Source organism: Anas platyrhynchos, chromosome 9, assembly GCF_047663525.1.
Source record: "Anas platyrhynchos isolate ZD024472 breed Pekin duck chromosome 9, IASCAAS_PekinDuck_T2T, whole genome shotgun sequence".
Classification (NCBI taxonomy): Eukaryota; Metazoa; Chordata; class Aves; order Anseriformes; family Anatidae; genus Anas; species Anas platyrhynchos.
Window position 1 is genome coordinate 2,259,166 of NC_092595.1, and position 26,082 is coordinate 2,285,247.

General features: G+C 38.4%; 2 protein-coding genes across 3 annotated transcripts in view; one reads left to right on the forward strand and one right to left on the reverse strand.

Annotated features, from left to right (window-relative positions):
• The window catches only part of IFT80 (intraflagellar transport 80), a 46,740-nt gene extending 43,200 nt beyond the window's left edge, over positions 1-3,540 (reverse strand). The window contains exons 1-3 of the mRNA XM_072042255.1: positions 3,365-3,540; positions 1,518-1,601; positions 573-791 (exon numbers count right to left, since the gene is read on the reverse strand). Coding sequence (XP_071898356.1) covers positions 573-791; positions 1,518-1,557 — 259 coding nt within the window. The 5' untranslated portion in view covers positions 1,558-1,601; positions 3,365-3,540. The remainder of the gene's footprint in view (positions 1-572; positions 792-1,517; positions 1,602-3,364) is intronic.
• A 582-nt stretch (positions 3,541-4,122) lies between these two features.
• Positions 4,123-26,082, forward strand: part of SMC4 (structural maintenance of chromosomes 4) — a 33,624-nt gene continuing 11,664 nt past the window's right edge. Inside the window, exons 1-8 of one of the 2 annotated variants that reach the window (XM_027464720.3) lie at positions 4,123-4,322; positions 6,003-6,199; positions 7,338-7,516; positions 8,127-8,318; positions 10,049-10,225; positions 23,422-23,586; positions 24,629-24,756; positions 25,252-25,392. In XM_027464720.3, coding sequence (XP_027320521.2) covers positions 6,070-6,199; positions 7,338-7,516; positions 8,127-8,318; positions 10,049-10,225; positions 23,422-23,586; positions 24,629-24,756; positions 25,252-25,392 — 1,112 coding nt within the window. In that variant the 5' untranslated portion in view covers positions 4,123-4,322; positions 6,003-6,069. Of the gene's footprint in view, positions 4,323-4,858; positions 5,423-6,002; positions 6,200-7,337; positions 7,517-8,126; positions 8,319-10,048; positions 10,226-23,421; positions 23,587-24,628; positions 24,757-25,251; positions 25,393-26,082 lie in introns of those variants that run through there. The other variant, XM_072042254.1, reaches the window with a different exon arrangement.

The following is a 26,082-nucleotide window of genomic DNA, read 5'->3' on the forward strand; positions in this document are numbered from 1 at the left end:
CTGCCACCACAGCAAACACACAGACTAGTCTTGCAGATCTGCTGACAGCCAGAACTAGATGCTTCAGAGGGATATTCAAGACTCCAGAGAAAGCAGACACAAGACATGTTCTTGTAGTATGTCCAAGATACAGCCTACGTTGATATTAAACATAACAATTAAGCAATTTCAGTATCTTCTGTTTTAATAGCTATAAGCAATCATCTGGTATCTACGTTGGTAGGTAGTCCAGACATATTTAAAGCTACTGGATAATGAAATAGACAAACGGGAAATGAGCTGTGAAATATGACAGAATTTGACTTTACATATAAAATTATGTATCTGCTGACAGAAGTATGTCTAATAATGATGTATCAGTGAAAACTATGCTAATACAATGTATTAATTTTGAAACATTTGTTTTGTGCAACTATGTATTTTGTGCAACTGGGAAACATCTATCAGTGCAACTCCTATATAGGTATTTGAAGTTGTTTTATTGCAGACTATTTAAATGCAAATAATTCTTTAAGTATTTGTGATGTAAGCACAAAGTGGTATAACATTGTATGCATTTTTAATTGACTTACCATCAGAACTTGTAAGAACAAAGCTCTCAGCAAGGGACTGCTTCTTCCCACCTACACTTCTGGGAAGCCAGTGAAGATCTATGGGATAAGTGTCATCTGGGAGTTTCACTACTCGAGTAGTCTCACTAGTTAAAAGGTTCCATTTCATAATTTGGTGGTCATCACTGCAGGAATAGAGCTCATCAGCTGTAGTCCATCCCACACAGCTAACTAATTCCTTATGTTTAATTAAATTAAGGAAATCTGAAAATTTTAATCATCAAAAATGGACATAAAATATCTCAGTACAGTAACATTATTTTCATAAGATTGCATAAATTGTTTTGTATACAGGAAATATGATTCTTTATTTTTTCTTTGCTCTTTTGTGTCAAGGAAAGAGATGGTAGAAATTCACCAGGAAACAAAGCAGACAAGCCATATCATGTAAAAATAATTACTGTGATATAGATTTATTTATTGAAACTTTGTAGAACTGTTGGGTTACACTTGTAAAGCATCTTAGTGAACAATGCAAGTGCAAATCGCCCTATTACTGTTCACATCAACACACGTGGTGTTGGTTTATTAACACCACAACGTATATAAACTATTGACATATTCGTTAAGAAATGGAAAATCACACTTTTGTTTATATCTGCTATGTGTGCATCCTCTTGCAAGAAAGTATACAATATCACTACTCCTATTTACTGTCTTGGAAAGATTTAACATCACTACAAACAGGAAAGGAATGAAAAACTTAAAACTTAGTAGCAAAACGTTGACAGCTCCACATCTCTTAAAACATTGCCCTTAAAGACTGCACTAGATGGTAAAGTTAAAAAAAGCCACCTGCAATTTACAAATATTTTACTACAAGGTTTGAGGTAAATAAAATCATTTCTAGGAAAGAAACTAAATAACAATAACATGCTTTTCTGTGGTTTATTCTGAGACAAAGGATATGCTTTGGTTCCTTTAAAAGTGAAGTCTTCAGTCTCATTGCAGTTGCTCAGATGTATCATTAAAAAAGGTATGGAGGTATAACTGTAATAAAACAAAGCAAACATATGTAAGTAGCCAAAACTAAGAAGGAAGATACCAACAGCAAGGCAAAGTTTTGAATGACCCGTATTGCATTAGCACTGTGCCAAAATAAGCACCAAATGAACCTGAGTTTGAAGGGAATTTTGTTTGTCCAGTACCCAACTGCATACTTAACACGACTGCTGAGTATAAACACAGTGGGCAATTTAAAGAACAGCTCATGGCAGGAGCATTTTGCTGGAATGTTGTAAGCTGAAATACTGACATCGCGTTGTGCAGACATATAGCTGTGACAGTAGCAAGGGAAAACCTGGAATCACAAATTTTTAAGAAGCTTCATGCTTAGTGACAGCACTGTGAGAAAAACTATGATATGAAAGTAATCCTGCTGTGACCAAATTATACAATATCTCACTCTGTCATCCACCATACTGTTTAGGACAAACAGTATGCTCCCAGGAGAGCACAATGATACACAGTGTGACCTTCTGAACTTCTGGATTTTTTTCCATCATAAAAATTATGATGTGTCAAACAGGTACTATGCAGAACTTAAGAAACATTAAAAGGATGCCCAAAGGATAAAATAAATTAATTTTCCACCCTACTTAACTATTGCGTGTGTTAACCAATGTAATTTTTAAATAATTCTCTCTCTCATATTTGGATGTCTAATCTCATTCTCATACCTTAACCAAAAGCTGCGTGGCAAACCTCACCACGCTGGTGTTTAGAAGGGGCCTAAGTTTGTGCTCAACTTCCAACTTTTAATCAAGTCCCTGACTTCTATATAGCGGCAACACCTTTGCTCAGCAGGGCCATATACCTGTTTGGCCTCTGTTGCAATGTTTTCCACACTTAAACCCACCCTTTCAGCTGCTTCTTGATAGTTTTTAACTTCTTATTCCTCACTTAAGAGTTTCAGGAGACACGCTGGTATGGCCAGCTTCCACTGCAGGGACACCACAAACAAATTGTCATGTAATTTTTTTAAAAAATCACATTAATTCTGTTAATTTACTTTCAAGGAATTAAGTAAATATTGTAATTTTTGAAAAGGCCACTTCAAAACACTCATTATGTGCAACTAAATGGCATGAACTTGCTCGAGATACCTGCTCGATATCAGCCCCGCGGCTGCACCTGTCAGGGCCAGGTGAGATGTTCGGGGCACAGGACAGCTCAGACAGCGGCGACTCCTCTCACCCTGCACCCTTCGTGCATTTATTCTTGACAGATCTCAGCAGCCTAACTGCTAGCACATCAGCTGAAAGCATTTCCCTGAAGCTTTTCAAAACGATACGGCAAGAAGGAGGCGGCTGGGCACCAAGGGCAGGCAGCAAGCTGCTCTACATGAGCTCGGCTCTGTTTCTCCCGGCCTCAAACTACTGCCCTTTAAAAAAAACACCTCAGCCCCCTGCCTCCTCACCGCAATTCCCACCCTGCGCTCCCCTCCTTTCAGCTGCTCTCCCTCCGCAGCTGCTGGACGAGAAGTGAGGGCTCAGAGACGGCCCAGGAGGGGAAGGAGAGGGCCCAAGAGCTTGAGAAAGGCGGACAGGAGGAGGCAGAGGGACGCGGCTCCCCCTTTTCCCTCAGGGACAGCACCGAGGCCGCTGCCCAGCTCCCCGGGCGGCCGCTCCCCCCCGCCACGCACCCCCGCGGAGCCGGTCCCCAGCCTGCCCGCGGCTCTCCCCGCACCCCCGCGGGTCCCGGCTCGCAGATCCCGGCTCGCAGCCCCCTCACCCGCCGCCCCCTGCCTTTACCTGCGGGGAGCAGAGCGGAGCGGAGCCAGCCACCGCCGCCGCTCCCTCAGCGGCCGGCCTGAGGCGGCCCCCGGCGGCTCCCGCCTTCCTCCCGGCACAGGCGGCGTCTCCGCGGCCCCCCCGTCTCTATAGCGACTTCCCGCGAGACTTCGCCTTCCTCCTCCTCCTCCTCCTCCTCCTTTTTCCTCCTCCTCCTCCTCCTCTTTCCTTCTTCTTCCTCCCTCCTCCTCCTCCCCCCCCCCCCAAACCCCCCCGGCCACCTCACGGTCCCGGGCGGGCGGTGACAGCCCAGGTGACGCGGCCCCGCGCCGCCCGTTAGTTAGCGCCGCCCGAAAACCGCACCACATTTTTACGATCCTCACTTTTATTTTTATTACCGTTATCATTATATTTCAGTCTTAAAAGCCCCGTCCGCACGCCCAGGCGCCGCCCCCTGACCTACTTCCCAAACCCAAACGACCCCCACACCCCCCCCTCATCCCCCCCCGCGCGGGGAGCGGCTGAGGCGCCTCAAACAGCGCCTCAGCCACCCCCGTTAAAAAAAAATAAAAAATATATTAAAAAATAAAATAAAATTAAAAAAATCCACCCCCAAACGGCCCGGAGCGCGGTGAGGCGCCAAGATGGCGCCCGGCGGGACTTTTTTTTTGCCTTTTTTTTTTTTTTGCTTTTTTTTTTTTTTTTTTTTTTTTTTTTCCCTCCTTTCAAACGCGCGGCGGGCCGGCCCCCGCCCCTCCCAGCGTGCCCCGCGCCTTTCTAACGAATTTCGGTTCGAGTTCGCCGTTTGGGCGCCATTTTCGAGTGTGGCAGCCGCCGAGCCGCCGCGGCCAGCCTGGTCCCCAGCACCGCTGCCGCTCCGAGCCGCCCCGGCCGGGGAACCGGCGGCCGCTCCCCGGGGCAGGGGGCCGAGGGGAGCTCCCCCGAGGAAGAGGAGGAGGCGGCGGGGGTCGCTGAGGCGGTGAGGAGAGCGGCCGGGAGCGGGGGTGGCGGGCGCTGCCCCTCAGAGCGCTGAGGGGGGTGCGGCGGAGCCCCCCCGGCTGTGAGGGGCTCGGCGCCCGGTGCCGTCGTGTGAGGGGTTTTGGGGGGAGAGGCGGCAGGGGGCTGCCCCTGCGCCCTTAGGGACCGGCGGGGGGAGCGGGGAGCTGAGCCTCGGGGTGCTGAAGCCCCGTTTGGATCCCCTTAAAAAGCGGGGACCCCCCCCGCAGCTCCTCCGAGTCCCGAGCCCGAGGGCTGAGCCGCTTGGAAAGACGGCGGCGGGGCTGCAGCCGCGTCCCTCAGGGCGAGGGGCGGCTCGGGAGGCTCCCAGCCCCTCGCTGACACCGGCTCTCGGCCCCGGAGCCGTCAGGGAGCCGCTGTGCCCGGCTCCTTCTCGCTCTGCCCGGGGCAGGAGGTGGCCGAGAGATGCTTTGAGCCCGCACCTCGGGGCTGGCTTTGGAGGGGGGGGGGGGCTGGGGAGCTGCTGAGGGAGCCGGCGGCCGCCGCTTGCCGCCGTTTGAAGGCTGAGGTGAGGGTCCGGCTGGGAGGGGGCCGCTGAGGTGGATGGGTCCGTGTTGCGCCCTTCCCTTGGAGCTGAACGGTTTTAGGGGAAAAAATTAAATAAATCTGAAGCTCCGAGAGCTGTAATTGTCTGAGACAGCCATTGCGGAACACTTCTGAACCGGGGCACTGACTCAAATTGCCTTAAAATGAGATCTCTCGCTCGTTTCCCCCCCTCCCCCATTGTCCCAAATGAAGGGCTCTCATGAGAGTGTGGGCTGGGGGTAGGTCTGAAAACGTCAAATGATTGGCACCAATTGTAAGATGACTTTCTAACCACGTCAGTTTTTTATCTTGTGAGAAGTAAACTTTCTCATGTCTGTTTTTCTGCAAACTAACTCCGCCACTTGCTGCAATTTAAACTCTTTGGGGAGAGTTTCGCTCCCGCGGCCGTCTTTTCTTCGCATCGGTTGTTTTCTGTTTCTACTTTTTTTTTTGGGAGCTGGGCTTAAGTGCCAGCTGATGGACTCCTGTACCGCTTCCTTCTTGATCAGATAACTTTAACATCAGAACTAGATGAAGGTATTTCGTCTTGCTTTCTCTGTTAAACGTTGAATGCTAGCAGTATAGAGGCTGTTATATCTCGTGAAACGAGCGTATTGATTTAAACTGCTTAAGAGCCAAGCCTTTGCTATAATTACACAGCTCTTTTTGTTTGTGTACACGCATGTAGCCAGCATGGAGTGTTGAAAGTAAAACGGGTGTCAGGTCTGAAAGGTGTATGTAAAGGGCGCTTCCAGGAGAGGGGAGACATATGGCTTTTCAGTTTGTTTTGCGAATGCGTCTTTAACTCTTTGGCCCCCAGCATCACAGTTACTTTCTCTGAGCATGCTAACTCCACTGAACATGGCCGTGTGAGTTTTCAGTAGGTAGATTCGTGCTGTTTCTGCAGATTAGGGTGGGTCTGTTGTTTTTTGGGGTGACGGGTGATGTGTTTGCGAGGCTCAGCTTTTGTTTTCGTTTCGAATTTGGATTTTTGCCTTCAAAATACATCTAGTCTTTAGTTTCCACGATAGTCAAACATGTGGATTAGCACATAGGTATATTCCTTAGGGGATTGTAGTTCAAATCATAGATCACGGGGTTTTCTTGTTTATGTCAGAAAAGGAGGTAGATCCCTTCAGTAGTTTGATTGCTTGGAATTGAAGGGGAACAGCCAACAGATAACCATGGCAAGCAAGAGCACCAAAACATCCACAGCAGCCCATCAGAAGGGCAGGGAGCCTTTAGAGGATTCCACCAGTGACATGGAAGTGGAAAAACAAGGAAACGGACAGCTTGGTGAAGTACAACCACAAGGTAGGTCTGAATTTTGTGGTTCCGATGGCATGTAAACTAGCCGATAGTGCATATTTAGCAACAATGCTCAGTTGAATTTACTGATTGTGCCAGATGGGGATTCACCCTTTTCTCGTCTAGAAAGGAATATTGAAAGCCTTGACTCCTGGCAAGTTTAAACTGCTTTTAAAGTGGTGAAGAGGGTTTGAAAAGAGTTAAAGTGTTTGGACCAGTGACACAGTACAAGTGCAAAAGCAATTTTATAGATTTTCTCCTAATAGAGCCTATTTCGTATTCCTGTTCTATAACATTGTGCTTAAGATTATGATACAACAGCAGGATTTTTCAAATTTATATGCAGCCAATGGTATGGGTTTTCTTGGAATGGAATAAATGTCAAGTTTATTTACTTAACTCTTAAAATGATTTGACTTTCTTTTTCATGAACCAGTGTGTTTTCTTGTGTTCCTTGAGGTTTTTGTTGAAAATGTCTGGAAAAACAGCAGCGTGTGACTGTTTCGGTAGCCAGATAGGCAATTATTAAAGCAAAGGTGTTTGACAAATGGATTGATATGTTGAAATTGGTGGCAAAAACGGCTGTCTATTTGAAGAAAGAGTTGCTAGTAACTGTTGAAAAGCTGCTTTGCTTACAACTAGCAGATATCCAGGGGGCCAGTTTGTTTTCGTAACAAACTTCCTGTCTTTGCAGAGTAGTTGTGCTGTCATTACAGCTTTCAGAGCATTGTGCAGCGATCCCCAAATCTTGCAGAGTGACTTGCGAGCACACTTGAAATGTGGCTTTGCACTTATTAATTAGAAAGTCTTTGCCTGTTTCAGATTTGTAGGCTTATTGTGACGGTTGTAGCAACTGTAATTGCAGAGTGCCTATTAAAGTGTGTTAGAATAAGAATTACATAATGAAAGAACAAACCCACTAGTGAATCGATGGGACATCTTAAGTATCTCTTTTTAAAGATTTAGTTCATTGGAAGGAGGATTTTAATGCCACTTAGCTGATTTTAACAGTTGCACGCAAATGTATAGGTCTGGTTAATATAGAAACGATGTTTGCTTATCGAATTGAACACTTTACAAGGTGTCTAGTCATGGAGAGCTTATAGTCTTAATTTTCTTTCTGCTTATTTTGGATGGTTTTTAGCAGTCTCAAATGAGGTGCCTGACAATCAAAGTTTAGAAGAGATTTTGGGTAGCATCCCTCCTCCCCCACCTCCAGCAATGACCAATGAACCTGGTGCTCCTCGTCTCATGATAACTCATATTGTAAACCAGAACTTCAAATCCTATGCAGGGGAGCAAATTTTGGGACCTTTTCATAAGGTATCTTTCTTTTACCTTAATCATTTTCTAAATGAAGGTAAGACTTCACTGTGCTGGTATTCCTTCCTGTATTTTCACATAACCTTACCTCAGAAAAACTGAAGAATATTTAGGTTTTAGGATTGCTTCTAGGGTGATATTCTGTATTTGAGCTGTTGGGCAGAAGAGAAAACAGTTAAGTGCAACTTTCTGATACTGTACAATTTTAATTTGTCAGTAAACCTTAAAAAAGCACACTTTTCTCTTTATTTCGTTTACTGGGGAATTTTTAGGGGTAAGTTTGAAGAATGAGAATATTTTTTAGTGCCCACAAGAGACTTACGTGGCTAATCATGAAACTTTCCTTGCGAACATGCTTGCTAAGTGCAGTATCGTTTTGAGTTAACAAGTTAAAATTTAGAAAGCTGAGCTGAGTTGAGGTGTTTTTTTCTTAAATAAGTTGTACTGCTCTACCTTTGGCAGTGAAGATTAAGCTATCAAATAATCTGCAGTTTTCTTCAGTAGAAATAATTGTGTTTTAAACTATTCACAAATGAAGTAGATGATGTTACACTAGCCAGGATCTATTTCCCTTTGACTGTCACTTTTTTTTTTTCCTTCTACTATGTAGCGTTTTTCATGTATTATTGGGCCAAATGGCAGTGGAAAATCCAATATCATTGATTCAATGCTTTTTGTGTTTGGGTATCGAGCACAAAAAATCAGATCCAAAAAACTCTCTGTGCTGATCCATAATTCTGATGAACATACGGACATCCAGAGTTGTTCTGTGGAAATCCACTTCCAAAAGATCATTGACAAGGTATGTATTCTTCTGTTCAGAACAGGGGAGACTTATTTTCTTTCAGGATTTGATGGCTTCAATAATTAATTAGTCTGAGCTGGGGAAAACTTCATAGCATAATTAGTTTACCACTGGGATGTAAAACATCAATTCAAAGTTTAGAATTAGCTTAAAATATCCTCTATCGAGTAGTGCAGTACTTAAAATATTAATAAGAGCTCCTCTCTTTTTTTTTTCTGCAACACTAATATCTGGAACATGTTCATTTCAAAGCTACTTAAAAATATATAACAGTCATTTTAAGGAATCGTTTTAGAGTTGTCTTTTCTTTTACCTCAAGTAAATAAAGCCTTTTTCTGAAATTAATAACACCTCTAAAAATTTTTAAATCTACATTTGGATATGTTGCATATTCTTAAGCTTGTATTACAAGCATATAGATTAAGAGATAAAACCCTTTTAAGCAAAACTTTTCAAACCAATTGAAACTATTTTAGAAAATTTAGAAAATGTAAAATTAATCTGAAACTCTTATTTACACTTCATGTACTGTAAACGTGCCTGCAATTTTAAAGTAGATTTTTCGTGAAAAATTCTACACTTCACACTCTGTGACTAAACACTTCTGAACCTGACATTTTGTTTGAATGAAATAGAAAGTGTTGACAATTTAAAAAATATTTATTTTGCTTGCCACTGCACAAATTGGTTAAAAACTTCTGTACAATTTTGTTGACAATTGTTTGCACTGTAATTGCAACAGACAATTTATTTTACTTGATTTTAATTTAATTTTTGTGGACACTTAGTCTGGCTGAAGTATCATCTTGAGTATGAGGTTAGTCAATATAGTGGGAAATGTACACTGAAGTTTCAAAACTTGTGGCAATAAGATGAAAATATATATGGTCTTTAAAGGAACTGTTTTAAAACAGAATTTTTCTTTGACTTGATCTACATTCACACATCTTTTGCTTCTGTCTGTAAGAGCCAGATTCAATAATTATTTATTCTTATTTTTGACTTGACTTCGTTAACATCTAGAAGCTAAATTTATGATGTTAAAAACTTCTGAAAACATTATATACAAATTTCATTATGCTCCTGGGGGTTGATGTGGGAAAGTGTTAGGGCAATTTTAGTCTTTACAAGAAGCATGCAACAATTTTAACTTTTTTAAAGTATAGTACCAGCTTTACTGTAGTTGCTGCTTTTTAGGTAAGTTCTTTTGAAGCTGATGATATCATATTTATCACATCTCTAATGTTTTGCTTTTTTGTCTTCTACAGTTTCTCTTTAGAACTCCTCAGCTAAGAGTAACTTCTTTTCCTAGCACTATAAAAGAGCTTAAATGTAGACGGTGGCAAGTCATTCAAGACTTCCTAAAGTAAAATTAAAAGGGTAAAATATCAAAGGCAGTTTAGTATTGAAGTAGGCTGTTTCTTTTGTGATGTGAAGTAGTGGCAAAGAGAATAAATTACATATTTTCAAAGCTATAGTTTCTGTTGGAGATGGGAAATGCATAATATGAGGGCCATGCTGTTTAAACAATTTGGGGTATTTTTGTCCAATTCTCAAGATGTTTTTTTGAGGTATATATTCTTTAAGACAGTTCCCACTTCTATTGGACTCCAGAGTGCAGTTAGCCTAAGCCTTAACATGATAAAATTTCTGTGCTTAATTGTGAAATATGAGGTAAACCTGTGACATACTAATTGTTCTTCTGGCATTGTTTTTCCTCAAAACAGGAAGGAGATGATTATGAAGTCATTCCTAAAAGCAATTTTTGTGTATCTAGAACTGCCTATAGAGATAATTCTTCTGTCTATCACATTAATGGAAAGAAGTCAACATTCAAAGATGTTGGTATTCTTCTTCGAAGTCATGGAATTGATCTGGACCATAACAGATTCTTGATTTTACAGGTTGGTGTATGAATAAAAACAAATTTAAGCAAAACTATATTTCCAGTTACAGTTACCAAAATACTGTTTAGGTTTTGAGTCTTATATTGGAGGCCTTAAAGTACTCTAGCAGCACATCATGGTTTGCATGCTCTAATAAAGATGCGAATCATTATTTGCTGCTTTAGAAATTTAAGGAAGAGAAACAGTTGAAGATGCTAACATAAATTTTTCTGTTAATGAATTTGTGTTCCTGACATGTGGATGAATAGAAGAGTTGTCATACTTGTTCCGCCCTAGCAGCACGTAAATATTGGTGTAGTAAAATAAACCTTAAACCCCAATATTATTGTGCTGCTTAAGCGTGGCAGAGATTCAGCAACTTGTCTATACTTTAGATAAAAATGCATCAATATTAACTTAAATCTTAATGATTCTACTGTTAAGTTACGTACAGTTCTCATATATAGGCATGGTTTTACTGCGGAAGCATGTATATAAAAATTAATTGCATAAAAATCGATGGCAAGAAAAAGCACATGAAGTGTACTTTCTATTTACATTTGTTTACCAACTCCAGAGGACTCAAAGAAGAGCAGCTTTATAGCCAATTCAAGATGTGTTGTAAAATGTAGTTTTTAAAACATACTGTAAAAATCATAGAATTTATCAACATAATTCATATTTGCATTTGGGTTTAACGTTATAGGGCTCGCTGGCATATGTTTGCTGTTTAAAAGGCTGAAGAGAAACACTAATTTTTCTTGTGCTTAAATAATCTAGAAAATTGCTAGTGCCAAAGAACTACTTAAACTTGGGTTATAGTACTTCATGGAAATTTTTAAATGGTCAACTGAATAAATATATGTGCAATTACATGTAATTATTTCCCTACTAAGTCCCAAATCTACTCTGAAGGGTCATGGGCCTAGAAAATTAATGAATAGTGAAAGCCTCCCAAGATCTGAAGTTTTCAATAGAGATTATTTTAGGTCTGTTTTTGTCAAAGGAGCTTCCAGTTCCCCTCTATCAAAAAAAAAAAGTTCTTCTCTTTGCTTCACTTCCTCAAGTCTTCTTATGCTGTCCTTTTTTTACAGTTACACCCACAAAAAGAGGATATGTCTTTGTGAAGTCTCCATGCCAATTATTCCATCCAACACCTTACTCCTATTTTCTGTTTTAAGTTGGAGTGAGAAGTATACCTCCAACCAAACAACTGGTGCTATGCACTTTTTTCTTTCTCAAGTTGTTCTTCAGAAGTATCATTGTAGGAAAACTTGTAAAAGGGGAGACTGCAGTGAAAGACTAAGCTTTAGTAGAAATTATGGTGCAGAAGTATCTAAAGCTTGTTGGAGAGCATACTCTTCCTCTATTGGGAGGGGAAGGAAGCATTTTAGAGGGAGTTTTGCTAAGCTGCTTTTTTTCTTTTTAACATATTTTTTCCCCAAAATTCGATTTTTCTTCTCCCACAATTGTTTCCCAGGAATTTATCAATGGGAGGAACATACCTGGTCCTAACAGCTTGAGTTTCAAGTTTTTCATGTGTATAATGGAAAATCAGGGGAAGTGTAATCAATATTAAGCCATCAAGAGATGGTTCCAACCATTTTTTTCATGCCACTGAACTTTGTGGATAATGTGTTACAATGAACTGCACAGGAATCCCCATAGATATATATTTTTTGTTTGTTTCTTAGTATCACTGAGGCAAGGGCCTTTTTCTTTTCATGTAACTTTGTGCCATTTTTGTTTTTAAATGAAGTCTGTACTGGGAGATGCAGAGTTGAGTACTTCCCATCTGGGAAATGTGGCAGTGTTTGCCACATAATGACAGCAGGACTTCAAAACCCAAATACTGAAAATTATAATTAGAAGTAAATGAGCCCGTGTCAGAAAGCTAAGGCTACATACTACTGTCACAAGCATTGCCCATTTTTCCCAATGTTTTTCAAATTAAGTTTGAAGAATAAGTGACAGTTCTATTATGCTTTTGCTACTCTCATGTTATAGTTCAGTTAGAGTGGCCTGTTTTAGTTCAATATCAAGTCAGAATAATTTCCCGTTTAAAATAAATCACATCTCTTTGATTTCTGACTGTGTCAATAGGGTGTTATTAAAATATTTCACTTCTTAATAGAGGTTTTGGGAGAAAATACTGGTTTTGTCAAATACTATTTTCAATCTGTTACAGAGTATCCAGTAATACTAAAGGAAAAGTTGTTAGAGAACATGTTATACAAATAGTAACAAACACTTCTAGTTACTTTAGTAGTATACTGCTAGCATTTTAGCATTACTCAATAACATATATGTGTTTTAGAAGACTTTTTTTCCTCATTTCTTTCCCCTCCCCCATTTTGCAGTCTTTCTCTGACAGAGCAGATTTTGGTGCTTTTTAGGATAAAGTTTGAAAGCGTATGCCAGATCATTTTTTTTATTCTTTTAAATGTTGGGTAAGGCAGGATATGGGTACTTCTAATGCTGTACTGAAAATATTAAAATCAAACTGATGACTTCCGAGTAACATTACAAAAAACACCTGTGAAAAAACAGAATATATAACATTAATTGAGCAGTTCTATAAATATTATAAGTGCCTCAACCAGCTAATTGGTAAAATCTTATTTTAAAAATATATTTTTGGTTACAATGAGATATTGCCAGTGTTTAACAGAAGTTTGTCACTTGTGATCTTTAAGTTCCAATGCTTGCATATTTTATATTAATAAACTGCTGTATGCTGTTTAGCACTTTGGGAACAGAAAACAATTCAGTGTACCATTAATGAGCTTGCCACAGTCTGAAACTGCAACCGGAAAAAAAATGCTACTTGTCACTTTTTTTGAAAGTATGCTGAGCGCTACGGTAATATCTATCATCTTGCTGCTATTTTTTCTGTCTTCTACACTTAATACCCCAGCTTCAGTAACTTGTATATCTCTAAAGAACAACAAATAAAATTATAAGTCTTTTAGCTTTTCTTGAATACTTGGAACATCAGTGTGCAGAAAACTGTGGGTTCTGTGCGCTAACCAGGTTGGGCAAAGCTCAGCAGGTAAGTGTGTTTGCTGTTGCTCAATAGTGACTCCTCCAGCAGGTTAACCTTGAGGCCAGACAGAAATCTCAGCCTCTTTGAGGCTGGCTTGTCTCTTCACAGTTATGAAATAAATAGGGAGAACTTGAAGGAATGTCAGTTAAGGACATCCGTGGGGTAGGCATGTCTGGGGAGTAAAACAAGTTGTGGACAGTAACTGTTAACACCTGCTGAAATGGGCTTTTGATGTATTTCAAGGTAAGAGAAGTATAGTTGATATAAACTTTTTAAAAAGAAAGTGGATTTTCATAACCAGTGCCTGTGGAGCGGCTTTGCAGATTGCTATTGTGGGAATGGTAGCAAATATTGCAAGATATTGAATTGCTTTTGTGCTAAATAAAAGAAGACTTATAAGAGTTGAAATAAATTTACTTTAGACCTTTATCTCTTTCAAACTGAAATGTTTTAAGTAATTCTTTACTAATTAGTATCACTTAAATATTTTTGACATACAATTAAAATACTCACATATAATCTTAAGCAAGTATAAACAGCTACAGTGATTTTAAATGCTTTTTTTTTTTTTAACTGGTTGGAACAGCGTTTTGTAATGTACTAATAAGTCTTATCCTATGGCAAGTGTGTGTTGCCAGAAAGGAAGTTCAGTCAAGTTTTTCACCTGCTGCTTTGTGGAAATAACGTAGGAGTCGCTCTTCCAGTGTATGTGAGAGGAAATGGGGGGAGCAGATTTTCTTTTTGCTTTGAGATAAGCCAGAAGTTCCCAATTGTTGAGGTCTGCTTTCCTAATGAGGCGCACCAACATTGAGCTAAAGCATCTAAGGCGAGCACAAGCTGAAAAGCTCTACAGAGATTATAAATGGACATCTGTGCTGCCGAAGTTGGTGGTGAAGAGAGGTTTGTTTTGGAAAGGTCAAGGACAGTTGAGTTGAAGTGGAAGGGAGAATTAAAACAAGTGTGATAATCAAATGAAAACAGATATTTTTGAATAAAACATTATGTAAAAATAAAAACTTCACACTTGATTCATCGAGTACAGAAGTAATTTCACTGCTTAAATATTAATCTTTGTCCTGAAGTGAATACAGAGCAGTATACGACACACTGATACATGTATAGAAGTAATTTAAAAATTAATTCTCTTGTTATCAGAGAATCTGTTGTTAATTTATGACTTTTATTTTGCAAATTCCAAATGAACATTGTAACCAATGTTTATTAAACCATTTTATTGGAAAAATAGGGAGAGATATGGAAAGAAGATGCAAAAACATGCTTTACTGGTATTATTGAGTGGTCGATTAAGTAGTTTAATTAGAACGTACCAATAATCTTAAAACAGTCAAACATTGTACGCGGAATTTGCAATAGCTGACTTAGATTCCGAAGTGACTCTAGACTTGCACTCAATTTGTATTCTTGTATTGAATACAAGAATGTCCTTAAGAAAGCTTCTAAAATTAGACAGACGTGCAAACAGCTTGACAAAGGCTACTTTTAAATTATTTCCAGAATGCAGAATAGTACTTTCGTGCAGACAACTGAATGCTGTACAACGGGCTAATTCTAAGTTTTTCCTCCATCTTTGGACAGTAGTGGCATTGTAGATCTGTGTACTTTATTACTTCTTTCCCTTCCTTGATTTCCCACCTAGTTCATAACGCTTTCCTTGGACAGCAGAAAGCGAAGTTGAATATTTGATACTTAGTCTTCTGCTTATTTGTCATCTGGTAAAATTGAAGGAGAGTAATGAGATGTCTGCAAGCATTAACTAACAGCAGCAATAACACAGAATTGGAAGAAAGTGCTGTGGCTTACAAGAGGAACTGTACTACAGTCAAATTTCCAGGAGAAGAATAAGCTTGCATAAATTAGTTATCTGTGTACGTAATTTCAAAGGCCCAGTGTTGTGTAAGACTCGAATTCATAGTCAAAACTTTACATGAAGAGTGGAGCACGGGCACACTGTCAAAGTTGAGTCAAATTGAAATGACTACTGTGGAAGACTTGAGGTACACAAATTTAGTGCTTGGTTTTTGCCACTTTGTACCGTGTTCTTGCTTAAAAAGTGAGATACTTCATCTAGATAAAGTAAAAAATAAAGTTGTGTGAGCACTGTCATGTGAGTAAAACATAGGAAAAACATAAGAAAAAATAAAAAACGGGAGAGGGGTTGAAAACGGTGAAAGTAGCTTACATGGAAATGGGAAATCTCATGTTGCTATTTAATGGGTTATAATACATAAGATAGAAGTGCAGTCAGGGTACATTTATGTTATCAAGAAGCTGTAAAATACACTGGAAGGCACTTTGTGAGACGGCCAGCATCAGAGAAACTAAGAATTAATCAACTTCCAAACTAGCACTTACCAAGTGCTACAAGGTGATATTCATTACCGCTTTTCATCTAATTTTATTCCTGACTGCAGCAGTTGTGAGCTGTCAATTAAACACGTAGAACTGGAGTTGCACAACAGAAGAGCCTGCACCCTAGTAGCAGCAGTTCGTGTTAGTCCTACTTCTGATGTCTGTGTTAAGTGTGTTAGAATAGGAGACAAAGGATGGAAAAACACTAACTGGAATATACTGTAAGTAGTCTTTGTAGGAATATCGCTTTTTTAGTAAACATTCTAAATGTTCTAATGTGGTTTCTCCTTCAAGCAAATCCGTGATGTTACTGGTTTCATTCCACTGGCTGCATAAGCCGTTGCTGTTCCTTATGCTGGTGATGCTAAGAAGTTGCACATGTTGTATTTTCAAATCTTGTAGTAGCTGACTGATGAAATACTTGGAAAATCTCTTGTCCACATTTCCCTTGGCTGGGAGAAATGCTTTAAAAGGGAGAAACCAAAATAATCTGTGTTCTGTAAAGTAAGATTCAAAATTCTAAGCTTTAATATTATTTTAAGGAAACTTTGTCTTTTGCCGGATTGCTTCTGTCTGGTGTTCCATGTTATAAAGTTAAGAATGGAAATCAAGCTATGACTTTGATCACGTGTTTTTCTTCAGTAGGAGAAAAAATGACAGATTCAGAGTACTGCTGCTATAATCCACTACAAAACTTTGAATGAGAGTTGGTTGTAACTGCAAGTACTATTTTCACAGCATTCTGGATATGTAGGCTACAAGTCCACTATTTGCTTCAGGTCGGTGCTTAAGGGACAAGTTCTGTTGATTACCTGTTGCATAATAAAGACAATCCTATTGTTTCGAAGCTTAATGTGGTATGAATTGTCCTACTGGCTTGAATAGCCCTTTTTCTGGGGGGAACAAATGTTCTTGTTTAAACCCTTTTCCTCTAAAATTCAAAGAGCTTACCTTAAATCTTACGCATGCATATATAATACACTGTCACAAGCATCACAGGACCATTGATCTTTTGTTGGTTGACAAAGTTAAATGCAATAATGGTCTTGACTACTGTCTAGACTTCTGCATCACTTATGTCATTGGAACAAATGAAGCAGAATTGGTTATTACCGTAAAGTTGGGAACTGTAATTCACTTAGTTAATTTAGTAACCAAATTAACTATACCTACTGATAGTATTGAAAAAGTTGCAAGATTAATATAATTGTGATCTAACAGGTGTTAGACTCTGGATTGGTGTAGTCTGCAGATACTGATCACTCCAAGATTTTGGGCTCACTAACAAGACTTAATTTTTGTGAGTCTTTAAGAAGCCTGAAAAGCCAATATGTTATCAAGGATGTGCCGCTATTGCAGTGAAACCAATACAATGTAGTTCTAATGTCAAAAAAGTAATTGCCTTAAAACTACCACTGGCTATAGCCACAGTTGTCATATTTAAAATTTTGTGAAACAAAATTGCCTGTTTTGAACATAAAGACAAATCTATTAACTAGTGTTAAATATTTTAGTACTTCAGTCACAAGGCAGGACAGACCATGGTAGCTAAGTTTACTTTTATTTTTCTTTACTCCAAACAGTGATAGCAAAATAATTCTGAAACAGCTGTCCTGTTTATTGATGCAGAACCACAGCTAGGTAGATTGGACACCCAGGTTTAGGGAGTTAAATCCGACTGCTGAAACTTCAGGGAATTTAGTATGGGAGGAAAATACCCAGGCTGTTACAGGAGGTGCTCCCTATTTGCAGTGGTCATCCTTTGTACAGTTTGAAGAAGGTGGCTTTGCTGCTGGCCAATGCCTCAAAGTTGGGGAAAATATAAACAAAAAGAAAAGTTGTGTAAAGAATTTATTTAACTTGCTTGTATCATTGAAATGTGTGATTTTTTTATTTGTTAAGCCTGGATTCAATTGTCACAGCATGTTGAAGTTCCAGAAAGGATTCAAGAGCCTCCTTCAGTGTTCTACTTGAACAGTTCAAGTGTGAAAATGAGGCAAATAGGATGTCCTGCTCTCTAACGTAGTGCCTCACTTCATCTCAGTGATGTATCAAAACGAGAGGTTTTTCCAACATAGACTATTGCATCCTGTAGGTGGAACTTTCTCTATAACTGTTTATAATGAGCATGACAATATACATTTCAATTCAGTTAAGTGTTACACTAATCCACTTCTGAATTTGACTAATGTAAAGCAAGATGACCCTGCCCCAGAAAATTCTCAAAAGAAAACAGTCACAGAACTACCCAGTACTCAACCCAGAATTGTTCATGCATGTCTACTACATTGCAAACTACAAAATAATCCAAAATACGTTTTACTTTGTCCATGCCTTACTGTGCTTCTGAAGTGTTCCTGATGTGTGGGTTTTAACACCCAAACGTTAGTCTAATTTGTTAGATTGTACAGGACCATGCTAATTTATCTTGTTATTCAGCACTTTGTTTCACAACTTCAGACTAGGGCATGAGAAAATGACAACCCCAGACTGTGGAAAAAATATTTTTACCTATTTCCTGCTATAATTCTTCAGTGGACATCTTAGCAAAGTAGATGTCATGTGTGCTGTATTAACGGTTTAGTTGACAAAACCTTGTGTTGCAAGACACTGCCTTTAAAAGTTATTTTTCACAACTTTTCATGGATGAGGAGGCAGTAATTGGTAAGCAGGCATCTTTCTCTGTAGGCTCTCCAGAAACCACTAGTCATAACGCAGATAAATTTTCACAACAAAGAAAGGTATTGTTTCATCCTTCTTGAGAAGTTTTAAGACTGCTTTCAGAAATCTTTCAAATTAAAAGACTTACTCATTTCACACCACAGTTTCAAAGGGGAATCTGAGAGCTGTATTCTGAACCTCCTTAATCCCAGCATTATGACAGATGGAACAGCTACTGTCTGTACACAGTACAAATTAACAACCTCTTCAATTTATCACCACGTGGAGCTGGATAATGTCAGCATTACGATGAGTATGTTACACCCACTGGTCAGACTTACTAGCTTTAGAATTGGTGTTTCAATTCACAGACCCTACTCTCAGTCTAAAGGGAGGTTGCAGGAACATGATGCTACTGGCTGCCAAAACCAACAAGCTAGGGGTTATCTGCAAAAGTGAAAAGTAACGTGATTTCAAGGCTAGTGGTAAGGGTTGCAGAAAGGCAGCTTAATGAGTAGGTTGGAGCGGTTCGACTTTGCTTAAAATTCAAATCTTTATGTGGATAAACACAGGGTAAACTGATTTAACATTTTCTTCTCTTGTTTTAAGAACTGAATGTATGATTTTAGAGAAAACAGAGGTAGTAGTTCTAAGAAATTAGGCAATGGAGAGTTTAGGCATGTTATTGTCCCACCTTTTGAGGGCTATGTCGCAGGTGAAATTCTTGCCCTGCACAAATTGGTTTTAGAAAGGTGCATACAGCAGTGGAGTGGCGTCTTCGGTAGGCTTCCTGTGCTATCTGAGATGTGCTTACTCTAATGAGAATTTTAGCTTAACATGCATAAAGAGTGCGTGCAACGTGAAAACTGCAAATTAATGGATTCAGCCTATATTAGATATGTCACACTGAATGTATAGCATTCCCCAAATACTCAAAGGACGCAAGCTTAACTTCTACTGAAAGGCACAGAACTCAAAATAGACAGGCCCCTGACTTGGCAGCCTGGTAACTCTAAGTAGTGATAGCTCACGGTGATTTTGGCACCTCTTCAGGTTCATCAGACATCCCTAAGGGTACCCACCCACCGTGTCCTCATGGGCTTGAACTCGACAGGCAGAGCAGGTCCAGGCTCTCCTGTCTAGGGTATTACTGGTGTTTTTCCACCCTGTGCTGACCCCCTCGGTGTCCTTACTGGAGGCGTTGGTTTCAAATGGTTAATTTGAAACTCTTACGTTGGTTTTTGAAGGCTTTAACAATTTACTTGCCTAGCAGGGTAATAATTCATCTCATTGAGTGTTCAGCTGTGCAAAGGAAGGCAGAATCTTCTGTTTCAAAATTCCTTGAAGTATATATATGTAAAAATTTGGTAGCCATCTGTCACATGAGCTTTCTGATTATTTGCCACAGCTGTCAGAAATTTCTACACTGATTGACTTGTTTTCTCCATCAAAATGCACCAATATTGTTTTCTGGTAACTAATCTGAGACATTCTATGGAAACTGTTCTTTATGTTTATTAGGCAGTGTCTGAGTTCACCACTTCTGTTACTGGTGATGTGCCAGCATCCCAATAATTTCAGTCTGTCACAGTGCAAAAACTGAGAAATTTAGTTTGTATTTCCATTTAGAAATTTTGCACTGAGTGTGCAGCCTTCTCAAAATGTTAATTGGATATTTGGTGGGTTTTCATACTTCTCATATATATTTCTACATATGTATTTCATGTGTATGTATGTTTTGTTATATATTCCATATATATACACGTACAAAAGGGATGTTTTGTCCTCTGTTAGCTGTTTGTCAGCGTCACCAATTTCTCAATGTTAACATCCATTTTGATTGTCTTCTCAAACAGAGGATTCTCTTTTTTTGCACTTTGCTCCCTCTCCCCTCATGAATTCATGCCTGCAAGTGAGAGGAAGGTAGCTGAGGCAAATAGGTAATGGGATTTCCTGGTGGTCAGTTTTGAGACTTCTTAAGCGTAGGTGTGACAGCTACATTATGAAAACACGCTTGGGCGTGCTTCTTTTCAACAAATGTCTGCCTGCTGTCTTCTTAGTTTCACTTTCAGAAATGCTGTCCGTGTTTTGAAAGATCTTCTACTAGATAAATGAACGAGGATATATTTTTGATACAGTGCAGATAATAGTGGATCAAGTGTTTAAAAAATTAGAGAACAGTTAAATTGACTGTATCAAGTTTTAACAGGATGCAAAGCTGCAAAACAGTTTCTTCTGTTCCTCATTGTCATGACCACTTGCAAGTAGAGCAGGTACAACTTTTTCAGTCTCCTTTATCAGTGCTAATAACTGAATACCTTTTGATTTCTTAGCGTGCTAACTATAGGGGTAGCCTAAACTGATTTCTGAACATAAAACTTGGTGAGTAATTTAAATATTAAATAATAGTTCATAGTCTTAGGGCTCAGTTATCATATAAGTAGTCTAAATGTTTTCACTTTTACCTTTCATAAGAAAAGAATTAAAAATGTAAGTACCTAGTACTATCTGCATCTCTTTACGTAAGATCTGAAAAATATGTGATTCTAAACTTGTTGCCTTTTTTAAGGCAAAGGAGTTGCATATAGAATTGGCACTACTCGGCCCAACAAGTTCAGTTTGTGTTTATCATCTCCTCACCAGTACCCAATTCGCTTCAACTTCTCAAAATTTTGTTGTATGGATTGCCTAAACTTTACTCACAGGTAAGGTTGTATTCCTCGTTATGTGGTGATGTATTTATTCACCATGTAGACCACCAAACCTCTGATTTCTTAATTTATGAGATTATAAACTCAGATACGGTAGGGTTAAGCTTCATTACTAATGTGCTGTATCATTAAATATATTGTACTGTATTCAATTATATATTCAACCCTCGCAACTATGTTATCTTTCTTAGATAGTCATGATTTAAAGAGGGTTAATTATACTTAATAAAAACCATGTTATGAAAAAATGTTGCTTTACATTCCTTGCTTGTCCACTTAGAGTAAATTATAATTGCTCTGCTTGTGTTAAATCCAGAATAGTTTTGTGGTTTGTGCCCAGTTTAAAAAAAAGAGGAAGGGGGAAGAGAAGAGGAAAGCAAGTGCAAAGTCAAACTGCAGCACCTACCTTGAGGGTGTACAACATAGAAGATGGATGTTCAGTAATAGTTTTTTCTTGGATGTAAACAGAGGAATCAATTACAATGCAAGAAGAAATAAAATGGAGATTTATGTGGCAATTCTGCAGGAATTTAGGTTACAGTGAGTGCCCTACCCACGAGTAGCATGGTACTGACAGGTGGTTTTGGTAGAGAAATCACACTTATGTTGCAAGGAAACAAATGAAGTTGGAGTTGTACATAATGCAGCTGCAATTATCAGGAAACTAATTGTTTGCCTTTTTAATACTTCTTTTAATAAGAAGTAAAAATTGAGATTTTTATGTCTTGACAAACCTATTCACACTTCTTATGAATAGTAAGTATCAAAAAATCATAGCTTAGGTGCATTTAAATTCTAGAATTTTAACATAGCAATAATTTTAATTTATTAATTTTAAATTTTAAAATAGTAATAAAAAACACCTCGGCTTCTCTGTTTTAGTTTAACATGGGAATTTCTTATGTGTAAGGAATTGCTAGTTCCCATTTTGCTAAATTTGCAAAACTTCACTTTTTCCCTTGTGCTCAGCCAAATGGTATTTACTGGTTGGAAGAAAAACAGGGCCACTAGGTGTCATTGTGTACTGAGTAAGTGGAACAAAGTTACTTTGGGAGAAAATTCGAGTGCATTCGTTAGTCAATGTCCAGGAGTAGCCTGTCCTCAGCTCTCTGAGCTGCTTACAGGGCTGGTTCACGATGCTGGCCTAGAAATCCTAGCCACTGTCAACTTCTGTCAAAACAGTCCCTTCTGGTTTTCCAGCAGCCTTGTTAATCACTCCATCTTCTGTGTGTTCTTGAGAATTTTGGCCTTATCCATACTTTGCAGAGACTTGGCTTCAGCTCAAGCAGCAAACAGTGACAACTAAATTCTCGAGTGCGTTTTCAGTCTGTGGATATTGACTTACAGGCTTTTTTTACGTACCTAGATTGGATGCTAGGATATAAATCTTGTTTTTAAATCTAAACGGTTCTAAAACTAAATTAAAATCATATTAGAACTTGTTATTTCATGGGTTTAATTACGTGTCATGAAGGCCAAAACTCCTGCAATATTGTGTATCTGTTTAACAAAGAAGTTGTCTCTTGTATGCTTAGCTCTCCAAGTTTTTGAGGAGTGAGTAGTTTGTACTTGGTCTTTTCTTTATTTAACTTTTGCAGCTTCTGTCACATTTATTCTTGCTTTAGACATAACTTTAATATACGTATATTCAATTTCATGTCTTTACCTTCTGATATATGACAGGCAATTTACAAAATACAATCCGTACTTTGAAGATTTCATGCTGCTCTGTCCTAAGCATAAAATGCTTCTAGCAGAATTTTTTTTTTTAATTAGCTAATGCTAACATCAGTAAAATAAGCCATCATTGTCTCAGTTTAATCTTTGTTAAATCTTACTCTGTAAAAATCAAATTACTGTTACTGTTCAGCTTAATAATGTAAAGCTAATGCTGTACATACAGGAAAATGAAATAAATGAAGTCTAATACCTAAAGTGTTTTTTTTTCTAACCATCAGGTCTCAGTTATATGAATTACAGGTCGTTCATCTATGAGACATGATTTTGTGGACCTTCTGTTTTCTAAAGGAAACTTTTGGGGACTTCAATCCTGATTAACGACTATTGGTGCCACATGACCTAGCGGGCATGCTTTATTCTCTTCTTCTTTTTTTAGGTTGGGGGAAAACATTTTGAATATTTAGAGCAATGAAGCAAAATTTAGACCTGACTGTGGGCTTCAAAAGGGATGCTGTTTTTCATGCGCATCATCATGTACTGCTTGGAGGAAATCTGTTCATTTTGATCTTTCCCACATGTGTTGTGACTGTGATGAGTCGCCTCTGACTACTGCACTGTTTTGTTCTTTCATAATGTTAGGATGCGGCCGTACAAACGCGTTCCAAAGGTGTTTGTGTGTTTTCAGAATGCCAACTCTTTCCCTCAGGAAAAAGAGTTAAGAAAATATTAAACTTTTCTTTTCCAAGGGGGAAGTTGAACAGATTGCAATGATGAAACCGAAAGGCCAGACCGAACATGATGAAGGCATGCTCGAATACTTGGAAGACTTGATAGGGTCTGCACGACTGATAGAACCTATCCAAACTCTGTGTCGCAGAGTAGAGATTTTAAATGAACAGAGAGGAGAAAAGGTGAGTCTCATAAAGTTTGGTTTGAATTATAAATTGAAGATATAAACCTGCAGTGTTTCATTAAGATCTTTTAGAGAAGAAGTTAACATACAGACTTATTGGTTAAAGATTTGGCACCCTTTACAGCGGTAGAAGTACTGTGAAACTTAACTCTTTATTGCACTTGGTATTTCTGTCGCTAATAAAAGTGGGCAGTCAATGTCGGTTGCCCTTCTTTAAACACTTACAAAGCTGTTGGCTACTGATTCCCAAAGGTTTACATGAGTTGGAACACAAGATTTTACCTGCTGAACGTCTCTGATCACATCTGCAGGTGTTAAATGCTTCTGCTCAGTGACTGAATAGCCAAACAGATTGGCATTAGCTGAGTACATACAGACATAGCCCTGCCTTAGTCCTGTTATGAAATAGCAAATAGGAGAAGTAGGAAGGAGACATAGCACTGCCGCTGTGATGCACACCCAGCTGCATGAGGAAACTTACAGAAAATTAGTTGTGACTTGAGCTGCACAGATCTGTTGCAGAAATTGCTTTCATAGTGTCCTACTTATGCATTTAGTTCTAAAAGCAGTAAAATATCAAAGTTCGTTTTTATTTCACTTGATTTATCCTTGGTAAATCCTAATATGTTGTAGACTTTTCTTTTAAGCTGTAAAATAAAACAGAAGACATAGTCACAGGATTTAACTTGAAAGGGGGTACTGAAAATAGGTACAGACTGTCTGTAACTCCTGTGTAACTCCTTTTTATTCCTTACCTACTCTTCCTTGGTTTGCCTGAACTGTTCCTAGCATCTGCAGGATTCCTTTGTAGTTTTAAATTACTGTTTGAATTACCCTAAAAATACAGTCTGCTCAGGATGTAGTGATCTCTTATTTCAGAAGGTTTGCAGTAATAAATAGACTTGCAGAGTTACTTGTGGGACGGCATCTCTCCAGAGGTGTTATCTGTGTGTTATAAAGGGTCTAGAGCTTATTTTTCTCACGGTTTGTTTTTCTGTCTCCTAGCATTAAAATCAGCTTTAACTGTCTGTTTTCTCTAGTTAAATAGAATTAAAATGGTGGAAAAAGAAAAGGATGCTTTAGAAGGGGACAAGAATAAAGCCATTGAATTTCTTTCTTTGGAAAATAAAATGTTTAAAGAAAAGAATCATATCTGTCAATACTACATGTAAGTACTTTTCTGAAGTTTAGATCTGGCTTTAATGTGGTAGTGGTGGTGTTAAACTCTGCGTCCATATCTGTAATAAGAAATGTTTCGTTTTTCTTGACAGACGTATCAGCTATTCAAAGTTAGTTGAGTGGTATGTGGCTAGTGATTTTAGCTTCAAGTGACAAAGTTCATTCTCAAATAATGATAGATCGCTCTCATTAAAAACTTGAAAACAAAAGAAAACCTGCTTGCCAGCTTCTTACAAACAACACCAGTTTGGCAGATTAACCTTTTACAGCTTTATACTTAAAATGAGAAAGATCATTAAAAGATTATTTTTATCTGAAATGTCAAAATTGTTTGGAATTAAATTGGCAAAGTTAATGGATATTAGGATATAATATTGGACAATCATTTTATTATCCATCAGATTGTTGGAAATATATATTCATTAAGAATGTTGATTTTATCGAAAAATCATGGTTTTGTAATACTTTTTTTTTTTTTTTCTAGCTATGACCTACAGAAACGAATAAATGATTTGGAAAAGCAGAAAGAAAAAACACAGGAAGAAACAAAAGATATTAATGAGAAGAGCAGCAAACTTGCAGATGTAAAGAAAGCCAAGGATAAAGCTTTAAAAGAACTTGAAAAGTAAGCATTTTAGGAATGGATTCATAAGCTAGTAGTACTGTGTTTTATATGTTCTGCATATATATGGAGTTAGAATTACCAGGATTTTCAGAAAAAATCAGATTTTCTCAAGTGTTGGACTCAATGATCCTTGTGGGTCCGTTGAGTCACTTATAGTATACATAAAGATCTTCTGGCATGTAACAAGTGATATTTTACACAGAAATAAACTTTAATATTTTAATTGGATTGATTTGGTCCTACAGGTTGCTTCTCTTAGAGAAATCTGTGTAATATCCACAGCTAACAATGGGAAAATGTCTGATTTTTATGGACATAGAAGTACATACTTCTTTTTTGATGCTAACTGTACAGAAAAATAATTGGAATTTTGTTTCAGGTTTTTATATACATATCTATAATGCTTAGGTACATGAATGGTAGGTATTTTTCTCTGATTTCCATATGAAACTCTTATATTTGAATTGAATTTCTGTACAATTGATTTATCTGGGTACTTTTCTTCAATCTGACTACAGTATGAACCTTCCCATCCTCTGAGACCATTGTAATTTGAGAGAGATGTGAATCACAAATATTATTGTAGAAAAAGATAAAGTTTCTGAAAATGTGTTTAGTATGGCTTTTACTAGTTGATCTTTGCTGATTAATTAAAATTTACCTGGGGAAAACACTGTGAACATAGTAAAC